Source organism: Vicugna pacos, chromosome 13, assembly GCF_048564905.1.
Source record: "Vicugna pacos chromosome 13, VicPac4, whole genome shotgun sequence".
NCBI lineage: Eukaryota > Metazoa > Chordata > Mammalia > Artiodactyla > Camelidae > Vicugna > Vicugna pacos.
The window spans coordinates 42,574,701-42,592,761 of record NC_132999.1 but is presented as its reverse complement, the minus strand read 5'-3'; the positions used below and the strand labels follow the sequence as shown (position 1 = coordinate 42,592,761).

The following is an 18,061-nucleotide window of genomic DNA, read 5'->3' as shown; positions in this document are numbered from 1 at the left end:
GAACTGTTATATGTTAGGCATTGTTGTAGGTGCTATGCTTACAGCAGTATGGAACTGATAGAAATCTCTAGACTAGGATATACTTTAAGTTGCCCCCTGCTTTATGAAATGTGGAATCTCTAATTCTTTATGAATCTTGATTTCATATAGGTTCTGTTGAAAGAAACTAGGTTATTTTTACATTTTGGATAACTCAAGGCTTTTGTATAAAGACAGTGTTAATTATTTCTTTTATAGATAGTCTCCAAAATGGGGTTACAGCTCCAGGTTTGTATAACCCCTGTCATTGTCAGAAGATTGGTCTACAAAAACAATAGGATATTTCATGATACAGCATTAGAAATGTGGATGGGTACTTGACTTCTTATAGCTTCTTGAACATGGGAGTAAAGCTTTTATAGTTGCTATCGTGGATACATCTGTAGTAGAAGTGCTGGGAAAGAATTGTGAATTCTGTTTAGTTCAGGATGTTGGATGTATGTGGATTATGTGAGATTATGGCATCATTAAAGAGTTGTAAATTCAGCTCAGTCACGAAAGCTAAATGGATATTCACTATTGATTTAAGATTGCAAAAGCTTAAGCACTGTGCGCAATGGTGTAGAAGCATGAAACTACCTAATAGATTGAGTAGAGCATCTGCTTTGGTGATGGGGATGTAATGGGAACATGAAGGCAGGAAAAGATGAAGCAATAGAGGAAGTGGGGCCAGATTTTGGAGATTCGGAAGTTTGGGGTTTTTTTCAGAAGAGCTTTTTTGAGGACTCTGTGTGTATGTTTGTGTATACTCTTAACTTCTTAGTACGTCTGTTTCTTCATCTGTAAAATAGAGGTATTAACAGTACTTATTTGATGAGATTTGGGGGGGGTTAAATTGAATTAAGTCATGTAAAGTGCTTGAAAAAAATGCCAGGCACAATGTAAGATTCTTCCTAACTATTAACCACTAATTATAATTGTTTGGGAACATTGCTCAGGTCATCTAAAAAATTCCATTATCAGGCAGTTGATAGAAATGATAGAAAGATTCTTATTAAACATTTTAAAAATGAAAATGAAAATAATTAAATATAAATAAAGCAACAAAATGCAGGTTTAAAAAATGAATAATATGTTTTCCTACAAAATTGAAAATGATGAATAAAACTTCATGTCAGGTAGTGGTGAAGTTCTTGAGAAACAGGTACGTATCCTACTAGTATCTGTATATATTAGTGGAATGCTTTTGGTGAACAATTTGTTAACATCTGTCAAAAATTTAAGTGTCTGTGCCCTTTAACCTCATGATTCTGCTTTTAGAAATTGATTACACACACACACACACACACATGTGTATATACACATTCATGTAAATAAGCCAACTTTATGTACAAGGATGACAACTTCAATATTACATTTGGAAAACTTGAAGTATCCCAAATGCTTATCAGCATAATATAGTACAAGACTGTGCAGCTGCTAAAAGGAGTGATTTATGTTGTTGTTGTTTTCTGGTGGGGGGTAATTAGGTTTATTTATTTTAGCGGAGGTACTGGGGATCGAACCCAGGATCTCATGCAAGCTGAGCATGCGTGCTACCACTTGAGCTATATACCCTCCCCCTTAAAGGAGTGATTTAGATCTCTGTATAATGAGAAATTTCCTTGATACACTTAGGTTTAAAAAAAGAGAGTTCTGTATCCATTTATTTGTATCTTTGCTAGTCTGAGAGAAAATGGAATCTCATTTTAATTTTGACTTCAGGTGAGATTGAATGTTTAGTGCTTATTTATGGTCTTTGATCATTTCTATTGGAATGCTACTCGGTAGGTTTTAGGATGGCTTTAGAAGTAGGATATTAACCATTGTGATTATTAATACGAATGTTCCCCCATTGTCTTTAAGTTTTTCCAAACAATTTTTATTTTTAATATGGTCAAGTTTATTAAACTTTCTCATGAGAATTTGCTTTTATTTCTGGTTAAAAGACTTCTTGTCTTGTAGTGTTTTCTTTTTTTGTTTGTTTTGTTTTGTTTTCATTTTTTTTCAGTTTGTTTTTAGTCTGTTAGTATTTTATTTTGGTATAAAATGTGAGGTGGTGATCCAGATTTTTCCACCTTAAATGGTCACTGGTCATACTCTAATTCTTATATACGTTGGACTTTATTTTTCTATTCAGTTTCATTAATCTATTGCTTGCTGTGGCAGTACCACATATTCTAGTTATTGTATCTTTACATATGATAGGGCATATTTTTCTCCTTGTTACTATTATAATTCAACATTTCCCTGGATATTCTTTATACTTTTATTCTTTCACATTTCCTCGATAATGGTTTTGTCTAGTTACCTCTCACCTCCCTGTGTGTGAGGAAATTGAGTTCTTCATAGTACTGATTTTTTCTTGTAAACATGGTATATCATCTATTTACCTTTTGAGAGGTTTTGCAGTTTTTTAATGATTTTTTTATATTAGGTTTATTTTCAGAACTTTTTATATGTAGTTGTTATTGTGAATTGGATCTTTTATATATTAACTAATTATTGCTGTTTCACAGGAATGCTGTTGATTTCTTGAATGTTGTAAAGAGTTACTCTATGGATATGTATTCTTATTCCTGATATTTTTTCAGCCTACGCTCTTGGACTGTTTAAGTGGATAGGCATATAGCCTATAAAAAGTGATAAGTTTGTTTCCTTTTCATTGTTTTTACACTGTACATTGTTTCTTATTGCATTGGCTAGTACTTTCAGAGCAAAGTAAAACAGTAGTAATATTCCTGCATTGATGGTAATTAAATGGCAGATATTCGATCTTATCTGCCAACTTCAATTGATTATTAATGGAAAACTGAATTTTGAGTTGGGAAGAATTCTGGTAACATCTGAATTTTGTATGAAGGAGTGCTTTGTTGATTAGTGGCAGAAGGAGAAGTTTAGAAGGAAGAGAGTGGTAGAAATGAAGTATTTACTATTCTCATTTTGTATTTCCTTATTAAATTTGGCTTAAAATTTGGAAGAAATATTCTCTAACATATTAAATAATTGCATTCTGTTCTATGTGTTTGTTAAACTATCAAGTAGAAAAGTCCTTGTTTATACAGTGCTTGGAAAACAACAGGTGGTCACATGGCATGATTATTTTTAAAAAATATAAAAAATATTACTTTGTAGTATATTACTAAATTTAAAGATGACCTTCTTGTATTAAAACGTATAGAACCTCTGTTGCTAATATCATTTCCCACAATGGTTGTGTAGTATGTTAATAAGTGTTATCCTTCAAAAGGGTTCTGTAGTCAGGTACATTTGGAAAATGCTGGGTGAAACAAGCAATACAGGTTTCTTTAGTTTTAGAGTTCTTAGTATTTGATAAATTGACAAGTATTGTTAATATCTTCTTTAGACCATCTTGCAGGTTTTGCATGACAAATACTGAGAAATGCAAAGTTATGGCGTTCAGTTAATTAAAAAGATATTGCGAGATTACACAACACAAAGGATCTATGGGAATCCCAGGATAAAAAAGACTTAAAGACTTATCTAGAAAGTGATACTGACATATTCGTAAGTTAACTGTGCCACAAGTGACTATAAATGAAGTATAAATCAAGTACTATAGAGCAAAAGTCATGAATTCTAAATGGGTATTTAGAAGAGGCCTCATTAAAGAGCCACATTTTAAAGAAGCGTTGGGATTTAATCAGTTAGAAATCATTCCTAGTAGGAGGAAAACAATAGGAGAGATAGGATGGGAACACTGGGTAGAGTAGGAATTGACTACTCCATAGCCAGAGTGATTGTTTTCAGAACTCAAATCTTCCTTCTTGCCATCTCCTTTAGTGGTTTTTCTTGGGATAAAGTCCAGTGTCTAAACATGACTAATACTTTGGATGACCAAACTGAGACACTTTTGAGAATGAAAGGAAGCACATTGACAGGTACATGGAGATGATAGGCCTAAACTGAGATGCTTTCGGCTAACTGGAATATGTAGTCACCCTGTCTGTGAAGAATGTCTTGCAGTGTTTGGCCCATGGTTTGTTGTCAGCTTTTATCTTACAGTGATGAGCTGCTGTAGCTAGAATTCTAGTCCACTTAGCCTTTTTTATTCTTTGAAATCTCTATTTTTCCTCCTGCTAAGAATCTTTATCTTAGGTGTTTTTTTCTTGAATCTTTTCTCCCACCTTTTCACCTGTTTTAATTTTTAGTCATCTTTCAGATCTTAAATTAAGGAACAATTTCTTTGCCTATTCTGACCTCTTTTAAAGGTTAGCTCACCGTGGTGAGTAGAGATTTAGCTAAAATACCAAGATATGTTAGAAGTAGAAATGATAGTTCTTACTAGTGATCAATTGAAGGGAATGGGGGAAATTTTTTTGAGAGTTCTTGTTTAACTTTCAGGGTGGTTAGGCTTCTACTAAAATGAAAAAGGGACCAGTGGTGAAAAGAGTAAGTTTTAGAGAAGATAGTAAAGTACATTTGACAGGTCTCAGTCTCTACTTAATCACTCAAAAGCCCAGCTTCAGCTCCCTCAACTATTTTAGAGCTGTTGGTCTGTTCCTTAGTTTTCATTGAATTAGTTTATCATATAAACGCTCAAATTGTTGCAGATACTAAAATCGGTTTGAGAAGAATGTTTATGGTATTCGTATTCTATCAACTATATTCATGGAATTTGTGAAGTTATATGGAAGATAAAATTAACTTTTTTAAAATAAAAATTATCCAGTATTCAATAAATTTCTAATTGTGATTTCAAAAAATTATTAATTTTAATTTTTTTCACAGGTGGTTGTGGGTGGTTTGTCTATCGATTCACAGTATATTGGGTTTTTAGACCCCCTCCAGGGTTAGGGAACTTGAGTGTTCTGTTTCATATAAAAATATACATACTTTAAGCCCAGTGCTTAATTTTTGAAATACAGAGGGTTACGTCATTTCCCTAGTGCTTTCCTTTTATTTTAAGCAATGGGTATATTTTTACAAATGAAATGTTGTAGTGAACCCCAGTTTTGAAAACAAGGGATTTTTATTACAAGCACAATAATATTGCTTACATTTACTGTATATTTACAGTTTGCTAAATACCATGCTACATACTTTCACTTAGTCATCCTGACAATCCTGGGAAGTGTAGGTAGCACTACATCTATATTTTATGGATAAGGAGATTTGAAAAATAAAAACCTCTCAACGTTAGAATGTTCATGTTACAACTTTAAATATGCAACAGTTACATATTTTGAAATGAGTGGAAACCATGAGCCTTTTTAAAAAGTTATTGAAGTATAGTCAGTTTATAATACCATGTCAATTTCTTGTATGCAGCATGTTTCAGTCATACATATACGTACACATATTTGTTTTCATATTCTTTGAAAGGTTAATGTAAGATATTGAGTATAGTTCCCTGTGCTATACAGTATAAGCTTGTTTATCTATTTTATATATAGTAGTTAGTATCTGCAAATTTTGAGCTCCCAATTTATCCCTTTGCACCCCATTTACCCCCTGGTAATCATAAGCTTGTTTTCTGTCTGTGAGTCTGTTTCTGTTTTGTAAATAAGTTCATTTGTGTCTTTTTTAAAGATTCCATATGTAAGCAATATCATATGGTATTTTTCTTTCTCTTTCTGGCTTACTTCACATAGAATGATGATCTCCAGTTCCATCCATGTTGCTGCAAATGGCATTTTTATGGCTGAGTAATATTCCATTGTGTGTGTGTGTGTGTGTGTGTGTGTGTGTGTGTGTGTGTACATCTTTTTTATTCATCAATAAGACTCTTTTGATAACTGGAAATGAACTGGTATTTTTTGTCTTAAATGTGTACCTGTATTCATGTATTTTTTTTTTATTTTATAGTATTGAGAAAATCGTTGCCCCTACAGAACAGTTATTACTGATTCTTAAAAAGAAAATCAGCTTGTCTTTTAAGTTCAATTAAATCTTTCCAGAAACTTGAGGGATGAATAGTAGTACATTATTTCAAAGCTAAATTACTGTTTCTATCTAGTTTCTTATTTCTAAATACATAGGTTGGACAAGAAGCAACTAAACACATTTAGTGAAACCACCATATTATCACAGAGCTAAGTCTGCTTGTACATTCATTGTCACCTCATTGGTGAAATTATAGGCTAAGCAGGTGTTCTTGAGTCCTGATGGAGTCCATAATTGAGAGAAATGTTAGTGTTACCTGCTTGTGCAATGTTAAGTGAGTAGTCACCAGCAGATCTGAATTAAAACAAATAAAGACAACAACAACAAAATCAAAAGAGTCAAACATAGACTCTCCCTTAATTGATGCTGTGCTTTATCAAGAAGTTCAAGTATATAAGAGGTTTGCATTAAAATGAGGTAACCTTATAACATAAGAAATGGCACCTGAGGGCCTTCATTGTATTAAACATACCATTTATTTAGCATATTTGAATATCCATTTTTAAAGTTACTCTTTAAAAAATACTGGAATATGCCCACATAACATCTCCCTAGTTAATCTTATTTCAGTAGTGCTTTTCAGCTTTTAATACCTAAACTTGATAGAATTATTTTTCCCAATGTATTTTTAAAGCAGCTTAATAGAGATGTAATTTGTATGCCATGTATTTCACCCATTTAAAATACAGAATTCAATAGTTTTTAGTATTTTCACAGTTGTGCAGTCACATTAATTTTAGAACATTTTCATTACCTGAAAAAGAAAAGGCAATATTGTACAAAAAGGGCATTATCTTCAAACACTTGGATCCTTTTCAATACAGACAAGTGCTTTTCATTCTTTGGCTTGCAGAGTCATATCTCCCACTTCCCTTTTGTTCTGGAGCATAGCTCATTGAGTAAAATGAAAGATAGAGTGTCCTTTATTATTTCTTTACTTTGCTTTACTTTCTTTTTCTGTGTTTATATAGTAGAATTCAGTTATGTTAAATGTGTTTAATAAATCACCTGCTCTGCAATTTTTAAATTTCTCCTTTGTTTACTTTTTGAATTCTGAAATTATATCAAGATTTTGTTTTTTAACGTTCTGTTTGGTATTTGGTGGACCCATTCAATCTCAGATTATGTTCATATATTTAGTTCAGGGAAATTTTCTTCAATTATTTCACCTCTGTATTGTTTTTTCCCTTGAGAATGCCTTTGAGATTGCTATTAGACCTAATGGTTTAACCTTCTATGTCTTCATATAAAATAGCTTCCAATTCTTTGACTTTTTGTTTTTGGTTTTTGGAAACTGAGAACTTTGTCATTAGCTTGCTCAATAAAATTTTTATTTTTGCAGTCATTTTCTTGTTTCCAAATATTTTCTCATGTCTCCTTTTCATGGCCATCTGTGTTTAGTTTTTTGCATCTGTAGTCTCTCAGATATCTCAGATACCACTTAAAATATTTTTTAGAAGTTTCTTTTCTATAAATTGTTTCCTTCTGAAGTGGTGATTCTGTTAATTCACCTTGAACCTTCTCTTTCGCATAGTTAATTTCTTTCAGAAACCTGAGATCCTGGGTTGTCTGTTCACATTAATGAGTATCAGATACTGTTGATTACTATAGCTAGCTCTTGTGTTTCCTCTGTAGTTATGTAGGTAGCTAGGTAGTTCCTTTTCCCTGAAGTTTTTCCCTTGAATGGGGAGACGTGCCCTTGTGTTTTCGTAGGTAAGTTTTATCAAGAAGTAGCCTTCCAATAATAAAAATCAAGGAGGAAATAAATAAAATAGAGATTAAAAAAACAATAGGAAAAAATCAGTCAAATCAAAAGTAAGTAAAATGGACAAACCTTTGGCCGAATTCACAAAGAAGAAAAAAGAGAAAGCACAAATAAGCAAAATAAGAAAGGAAAACTGAGAAATTACGACAAATAACATACACATACAGACTATCATATGAGAATATTATGAAAAACTATGTGGAACCAAAATGGATAACATAGAAGAGATGGACAAGTTTCTGGAAACATACAGTCCAAGACTGAACCAAGAAGAAACTGACCACTTGAACAAACTGATCACTAGAAATGAAATCAAATTTAGTAATAAAAAAACCTCCCTACAAATAAAAGTCCAGGACCAGATGGCTTCACCAGGGAATTCTACCAAACATATGAAGAACTCATACCAGTCCTTCTCAAACTCTTCCAGAAGATTGAAAAGGAGGGAATACTCCCAGACTCATGCTGTGAAGCCACCATCACCCTGATAATAAAACCAGGCAAAGACACTACTACCAAAAAAGAGAATTACAGGCCAATATCACTGATGAACATAGATGCAAAAATCCTTACCAAAATATTAGCAAATAGAATCCAAAAGCACATAAAAAAGATTATACATCGTGATCAAGTGGGGTTCATCCCAGGAACACAAGAGTGGTTCAACATATGCAAATCAATCAATGTAATACATCACATCAGCAAGAGAAAGGACAAAAACCATGTGATCATCTCAAAAGATGCAGAAAAAGCATTTGTTAAGATTCAACACCTATTTATGATAAAAACTCACCAAAGTGGGTATAGAGGGGACATATCTCAACATAATAAAAGCTATATATGACAAACCTACAGCCAGCATAGTACTCAACGGTGAAAAACTCAAAAGCTTCCCACTACAATCTGGGACAAGACAAGGCTGCCCACTATCACCACCTCTGTTCAGCATAGTCTTGGAGATCCTAGCCATAGCAATCAGGGAAGAGAAAGAAATAAAAGGGATCCAAATTGGAAAAGAAGAGGTAAAAGTGTCACTATATGCCAATGACATGATAATATATATAGAAAATCCTAAAAGGTCCACACAAAAACTACTAGAACTCATCAAAGAATTCAGCAAGGTAGCAGGTTACAAGATTAACGTTCAAAAATCAGTTGCATTTCTTTACAATAACGAAGAAACAACAGAAAAAGAAGGTAAAGAAACAATCCCCTTTAAAATAGCACCCAGAATAATAAAATACCTAGGAATAAATCTAACCAAGAAGGTGAAAGAATTATGCACAGAAAACTATAAACCATTGATGAAGGAAATTAAAGAAGACTTAAAAAAATGGAAAGATACCTGATGCTCTTGGATCGGAAGAATCAATATTGTTAAAATGGTCATGCTGCCCAAGGCATTCTACAGATTTAATGCAATCCCTATCAAATTATCCAGGACATATTTCACAGAACTAGAACAAATCATAATAAAATTTATATGGAACCACAAAAGACCTAGAATTGCCAAACCACTACTGAAGAAAAAGAAAGAGGCTGGAGGAATAACTCTCCCAGACTTCAGACAATACTATAGAGCTACAGTAATCAAAACAGCATGGTGTTGGTAGAAAACTAGACATATAGACCAATGGAACAGAATAGAGAGCCCAGAAATGAACACACAAACTTTTGGTCAACTAATCTTTGACAAACGAGGCAAGAATATACAATGGAATAAAGAGAGTCTCTTCAGCAAATGGTGTTGGGAAAACTGGACAGCAGCATGTAAATCAATGAAGCTAGAACACTCCCTTACACCATACCCAAAAATAAACTCTAAATGGATCAAAGACTTAAACATAAGACAAGATACAATAAACCTAGAAGAAAATATAGGCAAAACATTATCTGACATACATCTCAAAAATATTATCCTAGGGCAGTCTAACCAAGCAATAGAAATAAAAGCAAGAATAAGCAAATGAGACCTAGTGAAACTTACAAGCTTCTGCACAGCAAAGGAAACCATATGTAAAACAAAACGACAACCTACAGAATGGGAGAAAATTTTTGCAAACAATGAAACTGACAAAGGCTTGATCTCCAGAATATATAAGCAGCTCATACGACATAATAAAAAAAAAGCAAACAACCCAATCCAAAAATGGGCAGAAGACATAAACAAGCAATTCTCCAAGGGAGAAATACAAATGATCAATAGGCACATGAAAAAATGCTCAATATCACTAATTATCAGAGAAATGCAAATCAAAACTATGATGAAGTATCACCTCTCACCAGCTGGAATAGAACGACCATCATTCAGAAGTCCATAAATGACAGATGCTGGAGAGGCTGTGGAGAAAAGGGAACCCTCCTCTCTGCTGGTGGGAATGCAGTTTGGTGCAGCCACTGTGGAAAATATATGGAGATTTGTCAAAAGACTAGGAATAGATTTACCGTATGACCCAGGAATCCCACTCCTGGGCATATATCCAGAAGGAACCCTACTTCAAAAGAACACCTGCACCCCAATGTTCATAGCAACACTATTTACAATAGCCAAGACATGGAAGCAGCCTAAATGTCCATCAACAGATGACTGTATAAAGAAGATGTGGTATATTTATACAATGGAGTACTATTCAGCCATAAAACCCGACAACATAAACGCCATTTGCAGCAACATGGATGTTCCTGGAGAATGTCATTCTAAGTGAAGTAAGCTAGGAAGAGAAAGAATACCATATGAAATCGCTCATATGTGAAATTAAAAAAAACATAAATACAAAACAGAAACAGACTCATAGACATATATTACAAACTTGTGGTTGCCAAGGGGGTGGTGGGTGGGAAGGGACAGATTGGGATTTCAAAATTTGTAGATACTGACAGGCATATGTAGAATAGATAAACAAGATTATACTGTATAGCACAGGGAAATATATACAAGATCTTTGGTAGTTCACAGTGAAAAAAATGTAACAATGAATATATGTATGTTCATGAATAACTGAAAAATTGTGCTCTACACTGGAATTTGACACAACATTGTAAAATGACTATAACTCAATAAAAAAAAGTTAAAAGAAAAAAAAGAAGCAGCCTTCCTCACATTCTTGCCTCATTGATGAGTAGTAGGCAGGAAAGCAGGAGGTTGGAATGCTCACACTTGCCTTTAAAGACTAGGTTGAAATATGCTACTGTGTTTATTACCTCCTGGGTGGAGTTGCTATCTGTTTTAAAACTCTGAAGTTACCTGAGACTTGGCTCTGCTTCTATCTTTTGCCCTAATGTACTCAAAAAGGGACTGTCCCTATAATATGGCTAACGTTCATTTAAAGAGCAGCAGATTTTTGGCTTTAGCCTAAGAGCAAAACCTGTTGATGCTAATTTTCTGTTTAGTTTTGATTAGAAGTTTTATATGGTTCTTAATAAGTGATGTTACTAAGTTCTCAGTAAGTGTTGGGTGTGTTTCTGTTATTATTGCAGATATACATGATTCTCTGTATTTTGTCACTGAAAAAGATTTTTTAAAAATTAGTAGCTTTTTTATAGTGAGGGCATGCATTTATCTCTTCATTTTTGGTTTGAGGTCTTTGGCTTGAGAACCCTTTTATTCATTCTAAATATTATTTTACTCTATTTGGCATTTTTGTTTATGTTGTTGTGAATTCATATACTTTGGGTCAAAGATTACAGCTCTTAGGGAAGTGGGGAGGATCACCAAAAAGTATGAATGAAGAATATAATAATAATATTACTTTTCTCTTTACTTTTTTGCTTTTTCAGTTTGAGCAGAAAACTGGTGCAGTTTTTGATGAAATTGTAGAGAACTGTAAGTACCATTTTAGAAAAAAAAATCATGTCTTTAGATAAATGCTTTATCTAGGCTTATACTGTTTTATACTTATTTATACTAATTAATGTCTTGTACTAATTAATGTGATGGTCCAATTTGATTTAGTTTAGATTTATCAGTCTGAATTGTAAGAGTCTTACTCTTTTCTTTAAAGTAAATATTAATGTTGAAATATAGTCATGCTTTGTATATGTGTGAATCATATTGAAATTACCACTCAGTAAAGATTTCTACTTTGTTTATACTGGGTCTCTTAATTTTCTCTTTATATTCTTTCCATTGTTACATAATTCTCTTTACAAAAAACTTTGTGTTCTAGATTATAAAAGTAATACATTCAATTTCACAATACAAAAGTGAATAAAACAGAAAATAAAATCTTTACCATTCTCTAAAGATAATCAGTTTTAAAAGTTTAATATATATCTTTCCAGACTTTTTTCTATGAATGTGAATATAGATCTATATGTGGTAGATGGGGATTTATGTATCCTTTGAGTACTGTTATTGCTTTTTTCATACAACTGCCTAGACATCTATTGGATTCAGACCTATTGCATCTTTTCTAATGGTTACTCAGTATTTTATTGTATGGCTGTACTATAATTTAACCAGCTTCCTCTTTTATACGTGTGTATGTTATTTTTATTTTTTCACTATTACAAACATATGCATTTCTATACACATCTTTGTCTACTTGAAGTTTTTTTGTAGGATAAATTCTAAGAATAGCATTTTTCCTTCCAGTTTTATTGAGATATAATTGACATACAGCACTGTGTAAGTTTAAGGTATACAGCATAATGTTTTGGCTTACAAACATCATGAAATGATGACCACAATAACTTTAGTGAATCTAAGACTAGAATTGATGAATCATCAAAGGATATTTGTGCACTTGTTTATGAAGGATAAATTTCATCATCTAGAATTCTGAGCCAAGGGGAATGTGCATTTCTTTTGTTTTGTTTACTTTCCCCAGAAGTATCTGTGAGTACCTCTTTCTCTTTGGAATTAGTTTGTTAATATTTTTAAAGTGGTAACCGTGTTTTTGGACTATATATTGAGGGGTAATTAGTTCTCTTGATCTTCAGTGGATTTAGGTGTTAAATATCCTCTTTGTTTTATGCAAGCAACAAAAATGGACTCTGGTGGGGATAGGGTATAGCTCAAGTGGTAGAGCGTGTGCTTAGTATGCATGAGGTCCTGGGTTCAAACCCTGGTATCTCCTCAATTAAAAAAAAAACAAACCCCCAAATAAATAAAATTTAAAGGAAAAAAAATACTCTAGCTAGCTTATCCAGAAAAACTTTAGAAACTTTTTTCACAGAATTCAGAGAGGAGGTAAAGAACAAATTTCTTCCAGGGAACTCAGGGAAAGGAGATCATGGACCTGCTCTCTCTAGTACTATCAGAAAGCAGATATGCTCCAGTGATTTTTTTGTTTTTAGTCTGTATCCATTTTAGATTTCAGATTCCTAGGGAAAAGATTACGATTGGGCCAGCTTGGATCTGATACTATTCTTTGAACCAGTTATCTGTGGTCAGGGAATACAGGGTCAGAAAGTAAAAGATGGCTGTTAGAAGGTATCCCTCAGCCACTACTTCTCACTTTCAGTAAATAATTTTTGATTTCCTGATTATGGACATGCCTTTGCCCTTCTATATACTGGTAATAGAAATGAATCAAATAACTTTCTAATAACGATTTTAATCTGATACTTTATTTGTTAAGGATATTACAGTAACAATAGGCTTAAAGTGGTAGCAGAAATCTTAAGGCAATAGCCAAGCTTGTGTACATGGGGTCCCTACACTCGACATTTGGGGTTTCTGTTTCTGGTGCTTCGTGCTTTTTTACTGCATCCCTGCAGACATTTTTATGATGGAGGTTTACAAGCAGGTGATTTTATACCAGATGTTGAGTGCAAATGGTGTGGTAAAGATTACCCTTTATCTCCCCCTTTCTGGTAGTTTATCATTTAGGGGTTGTTGAAGGCAGAGAAGTGACTAACTTGGAAGGAGAGCGTGGCCTTCCTCCATGAAAGGGACTTGGGAACACAGACACCTATTCAGGAGAAATAAGGGCAGACTGCTACATAGATGGTATTGAGAAAGTGTCTGATTCTGAAGATGGGCATTCGGGGCCTACCATTTTGGCTTGATAACAATGTCCAGAAAAAAGGAGATGCACTGTTTCTCAGGCAAGTGCCTCAAAATATTTTGTATAATATCAGACTTATTGCATATTCATTGCCCAGGACCACCAGGACATGGTGCTTGAAATACTTGTTTTATAATCAAATTCAGCCCTCCTACGGTGGTAAAGCCCTTCTGAAACTTTTCAGAAAAATAGTGTCTTCTAATTGTTGGGACACATAAACTGATAGTGTAACCCCATCAATGAGGATTTTGGGAATTTTGGTTTAAACATGAAAAAGCTGAATTGACTTTCCAAATATGTATGTTTTTAGTGAAAGAGATTTAAAAGAAAAAAAGGCTTTAAGTATTTTATGCAAATCGAAAGAGAAAGTAGGGTTGTCCAACTTCTAGTTCATCGTTTGTCCAGAGAATTTTGCTGTGGGTTTTTTAAGATGACATGGTGCTAGAGAAAGTGAGTGACACTGTGGATTACTCTAAGTCATGTTCCGTTAACCATTGCTAGTTTATGTGAAATTTGAAAGAAGTTCAAATAGAATAAAGAGTTTTTTTTTTTAATGCATTCAGATAGCTGCTTCCTTAAATCAAGGACTTTTACTGATTAAATGGCTCTAAGGTAACCACCTGGTCATTTACCAATGGTTAATTTTCTTACTGACAGAATAAATTCATTGAACATAACAGACTTGACAACTTTAAGGGAAAAATAAGAGCATTGCTGATTTGATCAAGTGAAGTTATTTGGATTAAAAAATTACCCATTATTTTGATCACTTGCCATGTACCAGTTTGTGAAAAACTTTACATATATTATTTTTTAAAAAAATCTTTATAATTATATTAACTAGTAGGTTAGGTTCAACTATGTATAACAGAAATGCAATAGAAATTTTATTGTATAAAAGAAGCCCAGATGATAAGATGGCTCTGGTTATCAGGAATCCAGGGCCTTCTGACTTTCTGTATCACATTATTTTTTTGAGTATAGGATAAGATTGGGGTCTGCTTTTTTTTTTTCAGATGAATAGCTGATTGTGCTAACATATGTTAAATAATTCATCTTTAAATTTAAATAATTGATGTTTTCATCACTAAACGTAATTGGTACCACTGAGATGTATTTACGTTCTATATATTTGGGAACTTTTTTTAGAATTTCTGTTATATTCTATTAACATTTATATATTTGCACATTAACATTTAACACCAAATATTAATATTTATTTTTATACTAGTGTCATTGGTTTTAATATTAGTATATATTATTATAAAAATATTTTATTATGTATTTTTGGCTTTGGGGTATAGACATTTATCTGTTATGTCAAGCCACTGTCGTATCTTTTGTTATTTTAAAGCTTTTCTTTAGGCTATCCATCCACTAAACTTTAATGTAATTTTATTCAACTTCCAAAAATACTCTGTTGGAACTCTAATTGCAAATGCATACATTTATTTGTTACTTTTGGAATAATTATATTTTACTATGTTTTTCTACTCAGAATAGAGTACATGTTTGCTGTTTACTTAAATTTTATAGTTATTTTCAAGTAATATATATTGTGCTTTTCTTGTATCATTTGTTTAAGTACCTTATTTTTCACCTTTGCAAATGGACTATTTTTTTATTTCTAGAACCATTTCTAGGTTCTTATCGCAAGAATAGTCTAGCTATCTTAGTAAATTCCTTTATTAAATCTAGTAGTCTTAAAATTTAAGTCTGTAGTTATCCAGACATAAAACCGTGTCAACTAAAAGTATTTTCTTTTTCCCAGTGATGACTAAAATTATGTATTTATTGTTTTTGCTGAAACTTGTAGGATTACATTATAAGTGATAATCAGGATAGTTGTCACCTTTGACTAATGTTTGTTTCCAGTTAAATAGTTCTCATATTTTGTCATTTAGGACTGATTATTGTTGATTTCTGTCACATTTGTTGGATTCAACTTGCTAATACTTCATTAAGGATTTTTATGACTTTGTGTATGATTGGAGTTACAGCTTCATTAAATGTTTTATAGAATTTACCGGTGAAACCATCTCAGCTTGGAGATTCCTTGGTGTAAGGTTTTAAATAATAATTCAAATTTTCAGGTAGAGTGGATTATTTATATTTTATGTTTCATCTTGTGTCAGGTTTGGTAAGTTGTGTTTTTCAAGGAATTTGTTCATTTCATTTGAATTGTCTGTTTGTCTTTTGAATTATAGTGATGATAGTCGGAAGGATTAGTGGCAGCTCACCATGGTTTTTTGCACTTACCTGCTAATGATTTGGAGTATCTTTTCAGTGTGCATATCGATCGTTCTTAAATGTTCTTTGTAAAGTGTCTGTTGAAATCTTTGTCCATTTTAAAATTTAGTGGCTTGTCTTTTGTATTAGTAAGTTGTAAGGCTTCTTTATATATTCTGGATACAAATTTTCTGTTATGTAAATCAATAGATAGAATTGATGAGGGTATCTCTATAATCTCCATCCATCTGTGTCTATATCTCTTTCTGTATCTGTCCATCCACCCACCCACACAGCCATTCATCCATCCATCCATCCATCCACACATGTTTTCTGTGATTGGCCTTTTCATTATCTCAGTGGTGTCCTTTGGAAAGCACAAGTTTTTAATTTTGATGAAGTCCAATTTTATAATTATTATAGTTTTGTGTACTATATTTGTTGTGTTCTGACTAAATGACCTATCCCAAGATGGTGAATATTTTCACTTGTTTTTTACTAGAAACTTTATAGTTTTAGCCTTAGCTTTTATAATTAGGTTAATCAACCATTTTGTTAGTTTTTGTATATACTGTTATGTAAGAGTCAAAATAAATAATTTTTGCATATGGATATCTAGTTATATCAGCACCATTTCTTGAAGATTGTTCTTTCTGATTGTTTTACCTTGGTATTTTTGTTGAAAATAAATTTGCCTGTTTGTTTGGGTCTATTTCTGGATTCATTCTGTTCTAAGGATCTATATGTCTATCCTTAAGTCAGTACCATGCTGTCTTGATTACTTTAGTTTTATATTAAATAGATATTCTAAGTCATAGTTTTCAAAGTTGCTTTTGCTATTCCAGATCTTTTGCATTTTCATGCAATTTCTTAGAAGCAGTGTGTCAATTTTTATTAAAAAAAGGCTTCCTGATGTTTTGATTGGGTTTATGTTGGGTCTATAGATGAGTTTGGGGAGAATTGACATCTGAATAATAGTGTTTTCCAGTTCTTGAATATGATGTGTTTTTCACTTACTTAACTCTTCTTTCCTTTCTCTCAGCAATGTTTTGTAGTTTTCAGGTACAAGTCTTGTACATGTTTTGCTATCCCTGTATATTTAAAATTTCTAATGCTATTGTAGATGAAATGTAAAAAATTAAATTTGTTGAGGTATAATGTACAGATAATAAAATTTATATTTTGAAATCATTTTTAGTTTAACTTTTCACTTTGAAATAATTATAGACTTACAAAACAAGTTAGTATAAGTCATCCAACTCTGTTCTTAAAAATTATTTTGTCTATTCAAGTCCTTTGCATTTACATATACATTTAAGAATCAATGTGTGAATTTATACAGATAAGCCACTGAGAGTTTGGAATTGCATTAAATCTGTAGATTTATTTGGAGGAGAATTGACATTTTAAATATATTGAGTCTTATCTATGAGCATGGTATATTTTTGAGTTTAGTTCTTTAAATCTCTAAATAATTTCTAAATTATTAAATTTTAAAATAACCTTTTATAATTTTCAGTCTATAGATTTTGTACATTCTTATGAAATTTAGCACTCCTATTTTTCTGTCTTTTAATATTTTATCTGGATGTTTGCATGTGGATGAATTGAGGGATAGTTTTCCTCCATAAGGATAGGCAATTATTCCTTTTCAAATTAGTGAATACAAATCCATCCTTTCCTTACTGACTTGAAATGTAATATGCCTTTTTAAAAATTCTTTCATAATGATTAAACACATTTCTTTTAGTTTCCAATTAATGTTTACTTTGTAGATGCCCTCTCTCAGATTAAGCACCTTCTCATTATAGTTTGCTGATTTTTTTCATGAATGAATATTTTATCAAATGCTTTCTTTACATCTGCTGAGATGATCGTGTTTTTTCCTTTATTCTGTTAATGTGGTAGATTGATTTTTTGAGTATTAAATCCATCTTGTGTTCTTGGGATAAATCATACTTTTGTCTCTTAAAAATCAATTTGCTAATATTTTAAGTATTTATACTGGTATTTTAAGCACCTGTGTTTATTAAGGATATTGGTATATAGTTTTCTTTTGTTATGTCTTTCTGTGGTTTTGATTCCAGGGTAATTCTGGCTTCATAAAATTAGGAAGTGTACCTTTCTCTTG

General features: G+C 32.3%; 1 protein-coding gene across 2 annotated transcripts in view; it reads left to right on the top strand.

The window, feature by feature from the left end:
- The window catches only part of ZMYM4 (zinc finger MYM-type containing 4), a 145,356-nt gene that overhangs the window by 44,105 nt on the left and 83,190 nt on the right, over positions 1-18,061 (top strand). For both annotated transcript variants that reach the window (XM_072974810.1, XM_072974811.1), the window contains exon 2: positions 11,468-11,513. In XM_072974810.1, coding sequence (XP_072830911.1) covers positions 11,468-11,513 — 46 coding nt within the window. The remainder of the gene's footprint in view (positions 1-11,467; positions 11,514-18,061) is intronic.